At 37.9% G+C, this 13914-nt stretch overlaps 1 protein-coding gene across 1 annotated transcript in view; it reads left to right on the top strand.

The window, feature by feature from the left end:
* ITFG1 (integrin alpha FG-GAP repeat containing 1) overlaps positions 1-12606 on the top strand; it is a 923141-nt gene extending 910535 nt beyond the window's left edge. Inside the window, exons 18-19 of the mRNA XM_053719386.1 lie at positions 1236-1353; positions 11305-12606. Of these exons, the coding sequence (XP_053575361.1) occupies positions 1236-1353; positions 11305-11364 (178 nt within the window). The 3' untranslated portion in view covers positions 11365-12606. The remainder of the gene's footprint in view (positions 1-1235; positions 1354-11304) is intronic.
* The last annotated feature ends 1308 nt before the right edge of the window (positions 12607-13914 follow it).

Here is a 13914-nt window from a genome sequence, read left to right as displayed (position 1 = left end):
CTTCAATAAAGGTAAGGGGGAAAAAGCACTATTGTTTATAAAGGTTTATTAAAATTGTAATTAAAAAATGCAGTCTTTCACACTTTTTGTTGCAGGTTTCTTACACGTCATGATATATATAAGATAATGGTATAGTTTGAATCTGCTGGGTCTCCTGAAACCCCCCCCCTCCCCATAAATAATGTGGTTTTCTCAATGAAAAAGGACCTGCAATTGGGCCATCTAAAAACTGCAAAACAGCTCATTAAAGGGGCGGAAATGGCTCAGCAGTTAAAGGGTTAAAGGGACACTCAATCAAAATTAAACTTTCATTATTCAGATAGAGCATGACATTTTAAACAACTTTCCAATTTACTCCCATTAACTAAATGTGCACAGTCTTTTTATATTTAAACTTTTTGCGTCACCAGCTCCTACTGAGCATGTGCAAGAATAAGTGTGTATGCATTTGTGAATGGCTGATGGATGTCACATGGTATGTGTATGCATTTGTGATTGGCTGATGGCTGTCACATGGTACAGGGGGGAGTGGAAAAAGACATAACTTTTAAAATTGTCAGAAAAAAAATCTACTACTCATTTGAAGTTCATACTAAGTGCTATTGCATTGTCTTGTTATCTTGCATTTGCTGATTATGCTAATCTGTGTTGACTGGTCCTTTAAGAAGATGTGATGTTTGAATGGCATGCACGAGGCACTCACAGCATATGTGCATAAGCCACTTAAAAACAAAACTTTTATTAGAAACCATTTTATTCATGGAAGTATATTGCAACATTTTTCTATTCAAAATTAAAAAGCACTCATACACATTTCAATTTTGTAACAACATTACAGTTTGAAATGATTTTTAAAACAGTTATTTTAATGACAGATCTTATGTGGTTCCCTATACAAAACAATATTTTAATGTCTCTAACAAAAAAAAACTAAAGTTAAGAACATCAGCAGCCTTACCTCTATTACATGGGTGGATTATATACAATTTAAAAAATGTCCTCATTATTTGGAAGAAATGAAAATATCTAACTAAGCAAATAAAGTATAAATATTGTAACATTGTTACAGATCTATTACAGATTTCTGCCGCTTGTCTCTGGTTGGCTGTGCAGTGTAATTCATTGTATCTCATCTTTACGTAGAAGACTACATGTCCTGCTTATGTTGCTTCTGCATGATATCTGTGCACACATCATTCACTGTTAACTGCCCTTGTCTTTCTCTTTACCTCTAGCTGGAGTGCAAAGTTGTATCTGACCCCAAGTAACATAGTGCTTCTGACAGCCATCACCCTAATTGGTGTTTGTGTTTTCATCCTGGCGATAATTGGCATCCTCCACTGGCAGGAGAAGGTGAGATTAATTAGGTGGCAACCACCTCTTGTATTTCTGTAGCTTACTGTCTTATCGTAGTGTATATAGCAGGGCAGAGTCTGAGGGTGATCCACTGGGAGCAAGTCTAACAGGTTTTGAAGTTGGATTTAGCTTTATTTTTAGTGTACAGTGAAAATATGTTGCTCCATGAAAATCTAAACACAAAAGTAACATTTAAACCAAAAAATGCTGTTATAATCTCAGTCTGTACACTTGCTGTATGGGGTTTTAAAGTTACATTGTGTTATCACCCCTTTTGCCCAAGGCTTTTATTTATTTAATAGTTTTGTCCAAATTGTATTTTTTATTTGTACACATATATAAGCACATTATTTATGGTAAACGCTCCCCTTTATGAAAACAAATCAGGAATGTTAGTTACATTTTAGATGGAGTTTAATTCATCAGTTGTAAAGAAGATGCGCTATAACTTACTTTTTAGTGTAGATATTAAATTCCAATTCCCCGGGCTCCGCCACCCACTTCAAAAGTCAATTTTTCTGTGAGCTAAAGGTTTGAATTGTTCTCCAATCAGCGATCTCCCCTTTGGGCGCCTTTTATTGTAGCTAGAGTGCTGATTGAACAACTATTCAAACCGTTAGCTTACAGAAAAATTGACTTTTGAAGTGGGCGGTGGAGCACATGCTATTCGATTTTCAAATCTATATTAAAAAGTAAGTTACAGCTCATCTTCAATACAACTGATGAATTAAACACCATCTAAAATATAACTCGCATATCTCAAGATTTTCTCCACCCTATCATATAAGACTCTGGTAACATTCGCTTGAGACTTGCATATTTTGTGATTTTGACTCATCTTCTCAGTTTCCCTGATCACCCATGTAGCTTCTATTTTTTTTTTGTATCATACCGAAATGTGTCAGGCTTGTATGTTTTCTTTGTTTGTTTTTTTGTTTTTTAAATGTACAATAAAAATGATTTCAACATAAAATATAACTAACATTCCAGATCTCTTTTTATAAAGAGGAGAGTTTACCATCATTTTAAGTTATAGGAAATAAAGATTTCTTAATTATAAGAAATATTTGTGCGGTACTATGCTAATTTTATAGGGCCTAACAGGTAAACCTAACCAGTGCTGCTCCCCTAATTACAAAGTATAAAAAGCACAAGTCACAAAACAATAAAGAAAAATACATGTTTCGGCCCGTATACAGGCCTTTTTCAAGCCTAATTTTTGTAAAAATGGGAAAAGATCCATTTCCAAAGCCAGGATTAATAAATTATACTGCGGCCAATTGGATTACAGAAGTTTTTGCCACTCATCATCTCATTGTATGTCGATCTGACTACCTTAAAGGGAACTCACAAAGGAGAAGATTCTTCTGGACCAGTATTTACTAATCCTGTTTTGTTCAAATTCAAATCACATGACCATTTTGAGCCAATACCATTGATGCCTACTTTCCATTAATTTCCTAGAAATTAATGGATATGTAGGCGTAGATGGAATTGGCTCTTTTGTGCACCTCCTGTTTATGTCACTCTCCTTTGTGGCACCTTCAGTTCATGTAGTGAGAGAGACAGAAGAGGAATGGAACATAAATCAGGTATGACAAATGTTGTCACTTCTCACTGGCCCCCATCAGTATAGCCACTCTACGTTCATGGTGCAATTCCCATAGATTGCTAATTCCTGACCTAGCCTTCGGCATGGCTATTTCCTTTGTATAATGAACTCTTACGATAAAAGGGTAATAATAATCTCACAATGATGGATGAAGAAATTAATTTCCCCAAAGATTTTTTGGAAGCTTTCTGTTCTTTCTTTGAGCCAGAAAGGAGGACAGAAAAATAAAAACGTTCACAATATCTTAGGTATTTCCCAGGTAATTACAGCGTTATTGTAATTCTCAGGATTAATACAGAATGATGACAAAGCCCAAGTCTTCTAATCGATATTCTTAAAAGTTTCCTTCTTTTGAAGAGGGAGAAGCCATCAGTCTGTATTATCATGATCAAATATAAGAAAAAACAGTATATAATCACAAGTTCTGATATCGAGCTGTGAATAAATCCAAAGAGTTTAATGTTCTTAAAAAGCAAATACTTCATATATACTTTACGGAAATCCACATTCACATGCCATGGAGACATACAATGGTAGTAAACAGAACAAATTCTTTACAGTGCCTGAAAGATGTCTTTAAATCTAAATAAATACCAGTCTTACAGTGAAAGAGCAGAAAACCTGAAGTTTCAGTCTAATCCTTTATAGGTGCCATATTTTAAAAACAGGGTCTACAGAATTAATAGTAAACTCCAGAGAATCATTTTCTCTTTATACCATTTAGGAAACAAAGGCCCAAATCCAATAATGAACACAACATGTTGCCAGTGTACTGACCTGCAATGGGATAGCAGTCAATCAATACAAAAATACTTTTTCCTTTAGAACTGAAGAGTTAGTAAACAAGTTGTTTTGGAAGCATTTTCATGCTTTGAAGATGAAATGGTTCCTGAGATGGAAGACCATAGCCTGACAAAGCAACACGTGACTCTACCAGAAGAACCATATCCTATAACAAAGTCTTTGCATGCTAAATCAGTATTTTAAATTATAGTTACTCAAACTCACATTTTCAGGCTTGATTAAGATATTGATTGTATATGCAAAGCTAAACAGACAGGGGTTCCCAGGGTAGAAATAAAGCCCTGTTAAGATATTCCCTGTTACGGGTTTCTGCATATAAATAAATACCAATAGAGAATGTTATTCATTATATTATTATAGACTTTGCATAACAGTGTAGGCCCAATGAAAATCTGCTGGTCCAATCACTGCAAATCGGAGCATTTAATTCCAAGGATTCACAAAAATAGAGTGGAGATTAATATGTTTAAATAAAAAAGAAGATTGCTGAATTTACTAGATGTAGAGTATCAATAGAGGAGGGGCCCCTAACTGTCCTTATGAGATACCAGAAATTGTAGGTATTGGTACATTGACCTGAGGTGATTTAATCAATATGACTGAGGCCATTTATCAGTCAAATTTGTATCCAGAGAGTGCCTGCTAAACAGTAGCCCCCATTCTAAACCATTACAAAAATCTTTGTATTCAGCTTGAATGTGTTTTCTTCCTTTTCTGTTTCATTCAAATGCATTATTATTATTGTTTATTTATAAAGCAACGTGGTAACACTAAGTATACAGTGAAGCAGTACAATAATCAGAAAACATTTATATAAATTATAAGGGTAGAGGGCCCTGTCTGTGAGTCACTGTAAGCTGTAAACCATCTTTACATAAAATGATCAACAGAACAGGTGGACTCGTGAGCTTACATTCTAAAGAAAGTACATGGGGAAGTTGAGGGAGGGGGAACATAACTAGCAGAGACATCTTAATGTTCATGTGGGCCATATACATAACAATGTGTTAACGTCTGAGGAGTTATTTAAGTTAGCACAACACAGTACTAAATGCAAGTCAATAGATAAAAAATACAAAGTCATGTGATCAGGGGGCTGTCAGAAGATGCTTAGATACAAGGTAATCACAGAGGTAAAAAGTATATTAATATTACTGTTTTGGTTGTGAAAAACTAGGGAATGGGTAATAAAGGGATTATCTATCTATCTTTTAAAACAATAATAATTCTATTGTAGACTGTTCGTTTAAGCTCCCAAAAACAAATACAGTGATTCTGCTTTTGCAGGAGCGCACTGACAGCCACAAAGCAATAAAATCAATAGCCATAAGCTGCACGTTACCTAAATGTTTTCTCAAAAAATCTGTAAGGTCACATCCTTAGTGCCATAGCATCTGTCAGAGTTTTAATCTTCACAACATCCTTTTAGCAGGAGGACAAGGAAAAGGTCACTGTCTCATTTACCTTTTATAAACTTTTGGCATGAAAAGATAAAGGTATTTGTCCAAAATACCATTAACTAAAACTGCCGACTACAGCTTATTTAATGCTTGTCAACTGAAGGCCTGCTTCCTTGTGCCGAACCTTAGGAATCACACACAGTATGCATATAAATACAAATGCCGTTTTTTTAACCCCACACCTGTCAAATTTAGCCCCAAAATACTGCTTTGTGCAGTTTTTATATATAAAAGAAATAATCATAATGCTACAATTCATTTCACACCAAAAAAGGGACGTCACAAATTATTTTTGGGGCGATTGGGGGATATTTTAAAAATTAACCAGAGGTCTTAGCTCTGTTTAATTTTTTAAGTGCTATTTGCTACCGCAAGCCCACAGTAGCAATAACTAGCCACTTGTAGTGGCTGTTTATTTATCTTGTGCCCATAAAGGGGTGAATTTGCTTATTTATGGGCGTGCAATAAATTAGTGCTCCACTTCAAATCTACGCCTTAAAAGGGTATGATCTTGTAAACAATGGGTTGTGGTTTCAATAAACAAAAACAGCTATTCTAAATACAAAAATAAACCTTTAGGAACAATTTGTATTCATTTAAATACTCTACTGCTATTCATTGGAAAACTGTCCTGTACATTTGTCTCACTTTTAATGTGTTTCCAGTGATTCATTTTAACTACTAGAGTGTATTAAATTGTTTGCAAATTGCTCCTTTACCTTTATTTTGTGAAACTATTAAAAAAGTAAGCATAACATGAAGCACAATTACCTGTGTACACACACACACACACACATATACATATATATTTAGTGTTGCTTTTCTGCAGCACATTGCAATGAGATATGCTGTAGCCCTTTTTGACGCCAGTGGTTTAAATGTGTTCAGTTATAGTTAAACTATTAGTTTTTGTGGTTAATCCATTTCCTGTAAAAACTATATTACCTAACAAATTAGTATTTGCTCTCTGCAAAATTCAGTGTTATTTTATATGATTTCATTTAAACAATGGCAGGATTAAAAGAAATATGCCATAAAACCTCTTAACTCGTTAGTGGTTAATGATTCATTTGATCGTTAAGAATGGAAAGTTCTGGCCCATTAATGCAGTGAAATTATTACTTTTGCAAACTAGCCCATTATTGACAAATAATGAATGGCCTGCCATAATATAAGTACTTAACACATAAATCCCTAATTTACCTAAATAATTTTGCTGAAAAATTACTGTTTCCTTCCATAAGGCAGGGAGAGTCCATGACTTCATTAATTATTGTTGGGAAACACAACACCTGGCTACCAGGAGGAGACAAAGACACCCCAGCCAAAGGCTTAAATATCCCTCCCACTATGCCCCAGTCATTGTTTGCCTTTCATCACTATAGGAGGTGGCAGAGAAGATAGTCCTGTAATAAGTATCTCCCCTTCAAGAAAGAACTGAAGTTTTAAGTAATCATGTCAAACTCTCAGTGAGAGTATTGATGAAAGTTAGTGTCTGGAGATGTAGTGAAGGTTTTTCTGCTAACCCATCCAGACTGTCGGTATCAGTGTTGACGAGTTTCATGGCTTGCTGTTACACACTAAAGTCCATGTCAGAGCGTCGCTGCAAGACTGTCACACTTGAGAGGCTGTGCCTGTTCCACAGCATGGATCCTGGAGGTAAGATCGTTTTATATATACACTTTTGCTATACAGGGTCACAGTGTGGCTCCTTTATGCCTCGATAGGATCAAGGGTTAATATCTCCTTCAGGGAGATTATTTGAACAGCTAGGTGTTATTTACAACTGCTTTAATGTGAGAGTTTTTTGGGCTCATAGACTGTGTGCTTTTGGCTTGGAACAAACAGGTTTCACTTTCGTTTTTTGAGTGTTGCACAGCTAATAATAGCTTAGCGCCTTTTTCAAAGAAGGGGAAGTCCTGTCCTACGCACCACGTGACCAGATGCGGTCTTTTCATTTCCTACAATCCTGCTGCGGACATCACTCCTAAGAAGAGCGTTTTCACTGTTAGCTGTCTGGGTCTAGGAGTGGTGAGTGCCCCAGCCATTGGGATAATAAAGGTGCAGTTTTTTTAATAAAAGCATTCTTTTTTGTCTGTCCTTCTGTGGATATATCTTAGCTATGGATGACTCTGATACTACATTAGAAGGTTCCACTCTTTCTGTACTGATTAATAATTCCATTTGCCTAAAGTCTAAGAAGGGAGACAAGCCTTCTAATACTCTTGGCGCTATTAACCCCTCTGAGCCGTCTATCTCTTAGGAATCTGTGTCCCGAGAGATTACTACCCTTTCTACACTACCCGCTCCACATGCAGTTCCCTGCGACTCAACTAATTCTCCATCTGAAGGGGCTTTTTTCTTGCGGACTTTACTGCACAGTTACAATCGGCGGTGTCTGCAGGCCCTGAGTGCCTTACCTCCCTCTAGCAAATGTAAGAGAAAGGTTAAACATAGTTATCCTGACTTATTGTTCAGAGGGTGAACTTTCTTAGTCCCCTGAGGAACCTAAGATCCCTAAATTAGACAGGGTTTATGAAGACAGGAAGGTCCCTCTGATTTTTCCTGTGCCAGTTAAGATGGCAAACATTATTAGTAAAGTATAGGAGCTTCTTTTTTCCCCCTCATCTACTTTTAAAAATGTATTCCCGGTCCCTGATTTTCAATTAGATTTGTGAGGCTCAATCCCTATGGTGGATGGCGCTATTTCTACACTGGCTAAGCGTGCTACTATCCCTCTGGAGGATAGTTCTTCTTTTAGAGAGCCTATGGACAAGAAAATCGAAACTTTTCTGAGGAAGATGTTTTAACATACATGGTTTTTATTTCAACTGGCGGCAGCTGGTGCCGCAGTTGCTGGAGCAGCTACCTACTGGTGAGACACTTTTCCGGAGCTCATTGAGGTGGAGACTCCCCTAGAGGAGATTCAGGAGAGAATTAAAGCTCTGAGAATTGCTAACTCCTTCATCTGTGATGCGAATATGCAGATTCTTCACCTAAATGCAACAGCTTCTGGCTTTGCGGTCCTAGCCCACCGGGCTCTCTGGTTGAAGTCTTGGTCTGCGGATATGACTTCTAAATCTAGACTCCTTTCTCTTCCTTTCAAGGGCCAGGCCTGGACTCCATTATTTCTACAGTTACCGGAGGGAAAGGTGCCTTCCTACCTCAGGATAAGAAGAATAGGCCTTAGAGACGGCAATTGTCTAATTTTCATACCTTTGGTTCTGACAAATCACAACGACAGCAATCCTCATCCAAGTCCTAACAGTAGTAAGACTAAGAAGCCTGCCAAGAACAAATCGGCATGAAGGGGCGGCCCCCATCCCGGATCGGATCAAGTAGGGGTCAAGACTGTGTCTCTTTTTTCAGATGCTTGGTTCCGGGATGTACAGGATCCTTGGGTCCTGGAGGTTGCATCTCAGGGATACCGGATAGGATTTAAATCTCATCCGCCCAGGGGCAGATTCCTACTCTCCAGACTGTCTACAAGACCAGAAAAGAAGACTGCCTTTTTAGGTTGCGTTCGGGATCTCTCCTCTCTAGGAGTAATTGTGCCGGTACCTACAGCAGAAAGAGGTTTGGGGTTTTATTCAAACCTTTGCATGGTTCCAGAAAAGGAGGGAACTTTTTGTCCATTTCTGGAATTAAAGTGCCTAAACAAATTTCTTTCAAGATGGAGACAATAAGGTCAATCCTTCCTCTGGTTCAGGAAGGACAGTTTATGACCACCATAGACCTGAAGGATGCATACCTTCATATTCCGATACACAGGGAACATTTTCAGTTCCTGAGGTTTGTCTTTCTGGACCAGCACTTCCAGTTCATAGCTATTCCGTTTGGCCTGCTACTGCTCCAAGGATATTTTCAAAGGTTCTGGGGGCTCTTCTAGCCGTTGCCAGAACACAAGGTATTGCAGAAGCGCCTTACCTGGACGTTATCTTGGTACAGGCACCATCTTTTAGTCTAGCGGAAGAACACTCTGAGTCCCTTCTCAGTCTTCTTCGATCACATGGATGGAAGATAAACTTGGGAAAGAGTTCTCCTACTCCAAGTACAAGTTTGAGTTTTCTGGGCGCAATAATAGACTCCATATCCATGAGAATATTTCTCACAGATCAGAGACATTGCAAGCTAACTACTGCATGTCTTGCCCTCCAGGCCTACTTGAGACCCTCAGTGGTCCAGTCTATGGAGGTGATCGGACTCATGGTGTCCTTTATGGCCATCATTCCCTATGCCAGATTCCATCTCAGACCCTTACAACTATGCATGCTGAGACAATGGAACGGCGACCATTCAGATCTGTCTCAAGTTACCCAGGTACGGGTCGAGGTTGAGGGATCCTCAGGCGGAACTAATAGATGCCCTATCAATACCATGGAGGTTCAGACTCATATCTTTTTCCTCCATTACCGCTTCTCCCTCGTGTGGTGGCTCGCATCAAGCTGGAGCGAGCATCAGCGATCCTGATTGCTCCATCGTGGCTGTGGGGATGTCTTCATCTCCTTAGTGGAGGTTATCTTGTCTCAAATCTGCTGATACAGGGTCCCTTCGTTCATTAAAATCTAGATTCTCTGAGGCTGATTGCGTGGAAATTGAACGCTTAGTCTTTGCCAAGAGAGGGTTTTCTGAGAATGTTATCGACACTCTGGTTCAAGCTTGTAAGCCAGTTACTCGTCGTATCTACCAAAAAGTGTGGATAACTTACTTGTACTGGTGTGAAAAGCGTGGCTTTTCCTGGCATAAGGTTAAGGTTACCAGAATTTTATCTTTTCTCCAGGATGGACTGGAGAAGGGTCTATCTGCTAGTTCCCTGAAGGGACAGATAAGAGGAAAAGAGATTGTCTGAGCTTCCGGATGTGTAGTCCTTTGTTAAGGCTCTGAGTAGGATCAGACCTGTGTTGAGATCTGGGGCTCTGCCTTGGAGCCTCAATCTTGTTCTTAGTGTTTTGCAGCAGGCTCCATTTGAGCCTATGCATACTGTTGTCATTAAATTGTTATCTTGGAAGGTTCTTTTTTTGTTGGCTATTGCCTATGCGAGCAGTTTCTGAGATTTCTGCTTTGCAATGTGACCTCCTTATCTTGTTTTCCATGCTGATAAAGCAGTTTTATGTACTAAATTAGGGTTCCTCCCTAAGGTGGTGTCGGATCGTAACATTAATCAAGAAATTGTTGTTCCTTACTTGTGTCCTAATCCTTCAGCGAAGGAACGCTTGCTTCACAATCTAGATGTGTTTCATGACTTCAGGCTAATAAAGAAATTCAGACAATCTTTCTATTTGTTTGTCATCTATACGGGGAAGTGTAAGGGGCAGAAGGCTACTACGACTTCCTTATCTTTCTGGTTGAGGAGTGTCATCCGCTTAGCTTATGAGACAGTGGGGTAACAGCCTGCTGAGAGGATAACGGCTCATTCCACTAGAGCAGTGGCTTCCTCCTGGGCTTTTAAGAAAGGAGCCCCTATGGATCAGATTTGTAAGGCGGCTACCTGGTCCTCCTTACACACTTTTTCAAATTTTACAAGTTTGATGTGTTTGCTTCGGCTGAAGCAGATTTTGGGAGAAAAGTTTTGCAGGCTGTGGTGCCCTTAGAATAGGGTCCACCTCTTTTTTTGTTCCCTCCTGTTATTTTTTCAGTGTCCTCTGGAGCTTGTGTATAGTTTTCCCAACAGTAAGTAATGAAGTTGTGGACTCTCCCTGCCTTATGAAAGGAAAACATAATTTATGCTTACCAGATAAATTCCTTTCCTTCCTGGCAGGGAGAGTCCATGACCCCGCCATAATTTATTTTTGTTGTGCAGCTCCTTTTTTATATTATTTCTACTGGCACCTTTATACCCTGATGTTTCTCCTACTTTTCCTTGTTCCCTCGGCAGAATGACTGGGGGATAGGGGAAGTGGGATATTTAAGCCTTTGACTGGGGTGTCTTTGCCTCCTCCTGGTGGCCAGGTGTTGTATTTCCCAACAGTAAGGAATGAAGTCATGGACTCTCCCTGCCAGGAAAGAAAGGAATTATCTGGTAAGCATAAATTATGTTTTTTTAACTGTTTATTTTTCTTTCAAATCTTTCAGAAAGCAGATGACAGAGAAAAAAGACAAGAAGCTCACCGATTTCACTTTGACGCAATGTGAAATATCACAAAGCCCTTTTGCTGCCTGACAGAATGCTTGTGATCATCTTGGCAGTGGAGGGGTTAAAAGCAATGAGGCTGGGGATAGCGACAATGTCGGCAGGCACATTACCCTGGGGCAAACTAGAGTGTTCAGACCACAGTGAGCAGGGAGAGTACAGTCTGTATATGTTAAATTATGTGTTACTTTATTGGGGGTGCATTAAATCACATGAGATTCAGAAACTGTTCCAGCCTATCTGTTTTGCTTATTTCGAGGACCGTGATCTGGGTGGTTTGCCTTTTTGTAAAGGTGAGCAAGGTGGGTTGTGTTGAAACGTATTTTTTTTATTTTTTTGGTAGAGGGTTCACCCATTTGAAATATTCGAGCATAATCTGAAATGAATGATGTAAATAATCGTTACATTTTTTTGAGAGGGCAGTTGTTTGATAGTTATGATTTTATTTATTGAATGTCTGCAGCAGATTTACAAAAGATGCTTTCAAATAAATGCAACGCATGACAATAGTTAAATTGTGATGCAGAATATTTTATTTCCCCCTCTCTGTCTCTCCCTTTCTTCCCTGTTCTCTTTCCTTCTCTATCTCCCTCACCTCTCCTCTATTTAATGCTGTGTATATGTTTCTTGAGTTCTGCAAATGATGCATGTCTGTTGTCCTCATTTTAATATTTGCACTACTGCAACCACTTAAATTTGCACAAAGGGTTAAACTTTTAAGTGTGTATGTGTAAAACTAATGACTGTTGAGAATGAGTACTACACTTTACTGATTCCTATGATATATACATTTTGTTTTACTCATTCCAATGATGTGTAACCTTTGTTTTATAACTATTTGATCATTATGGAAATAAAGATATATTATTTTAGTGCCAAAACTAGCCTGCAGTAACAATTAAATCCATATATTGCACAAAACAGCGTTGCTTTTTTTAATTAGAAGGTGAAACAGTTGCTACAGTGAATTATGCTGAATTTTAAGTTCTACCATTACTGTATTTCAAGTGCTGGCTTTTGCAAACACGTATGTTCTGCTTGTCTGGATGTTTGCTGAGATAAATATTTGTAAAACCTTAAATTGTATGTACAATAGAGCAATTTTTAATGCATCCGCTGTACCTAAGCAATCTGTAAATCTGTGCCACCTTTACAAATATTTAAATGATTAAAAACGTAACTATGTATTTTTGTGTTGTGTGGTTTAATAAATATTGTTTAATAAAATGAATGTGTATAACAGACTTTCTGACTCTAAAAATTCCATGCATCATTGTAGTGTTTCTTGTTAAAATGATTAATTAAAGATTCCAGTAGAATATGAATACATAATTACAGGGGATTGATAATGGTTGCATTTTTAAAGTTAATACTTGAAGAAACCTTATTTTCTGAGCTTTACAATTTAAAATATAATCTTAGCTTTGAAGATGTGTAATTTCTTTTTAAATGGGTAACATTGCTTCAATAAATTAAACCTGTGATAAGATACATCTTCAACTGGGGAATCAGCTTCTCTTTACAAAGCCTCACAGCAACCATGAACCACTAAAATGTAGTTGACAAGAGAAAATGGAAGAATATTTGCTAAAAATGATTAATGAGCATTCCTGTTGTGGGACCTTTTCAAGACGGAAATTTATACATTTACAAAACCCCAGTGATTTAGGCTAAAGATCTGTGTAAGATTTCATGTCTTGCAAATATTGCTCACCTTCAATAAAATAGTGCTACAGTACATCTATCATCTCCCATTTTTTCTCAGTAGATTGTGACTGCAAATTTCAGTGTGACAAATTACCAAATCTATTTTGTCCGTACATTTGTCCTGAAAATTACACAGAATATCAGAATATTTTAACATAGAATATTATTTTGATATTTTCAGAATATCCGCAAAAAATCTTTTGAGTCCTTACTATATACAACTAAAAGGATATTAAATATCTTTTGCTTTTGTGTTAATATGGGCTTGTCCTATGCTCCCTGAAAAAGCATAAAAGCTATTTATGTCATGTGCAAATGTCTCCCAACATTTTCCAGACACTTTCAAAAATGATGCAGGTTATAGTCGTGGTCAGTGGCCCACTGATATTTTGTGCGCAATTTCATGCACGGGAGGGATGAGGTTACGATCATAGGGGCAGGTTGTGGGTGTTCAGTCCCTTAAAACTAGGGCACCAAGGGGATATGGGTGGAATATAGGCCACACCTCTCAACACATGACAGTCCTGCACACTGTTGGATGCATAGAAGGAATGATTTAGGGAACTTAGAACATTTTGAAAACCTAGGTTACAGATTATGTTTAGCCACCAATCAGCAAACACTTCCCAGGTGCTGAACCAAAAATGGTCCAGCTCCTAAGCTTACATTTCTGCTTTTCAAAATAAAGATACAAAGAGAACAACGAAAAAACAATTGATAACAGGAGTAAATTAGAAAGTTGCTTAAAATTGCATGCTCTGTTTGAATCATGAAAGGAGAAAAATTGGGTTTACTATCCCTTTTATGTAAGCCTTCAACAAAGAATGTCAAGAAAACAAAGCAAA

Source organism: Bombina bombina, chromosome 1, assembly GCF_027579735.1.
Source record: "Bombina bombina isolate aBomBom1 chromosome 1, aBomBom1.pri, whole genome shotgun sequence".
Taxonomy (NCBI): Eukaryota; Metazoa; Chordata; class Amphibia; order Anura; family Bombinatoridae; genus Bombina; species Bombina bombina.
This window is presented reverse-complemented; position numbering and strand designations above follow the sequence as displayed.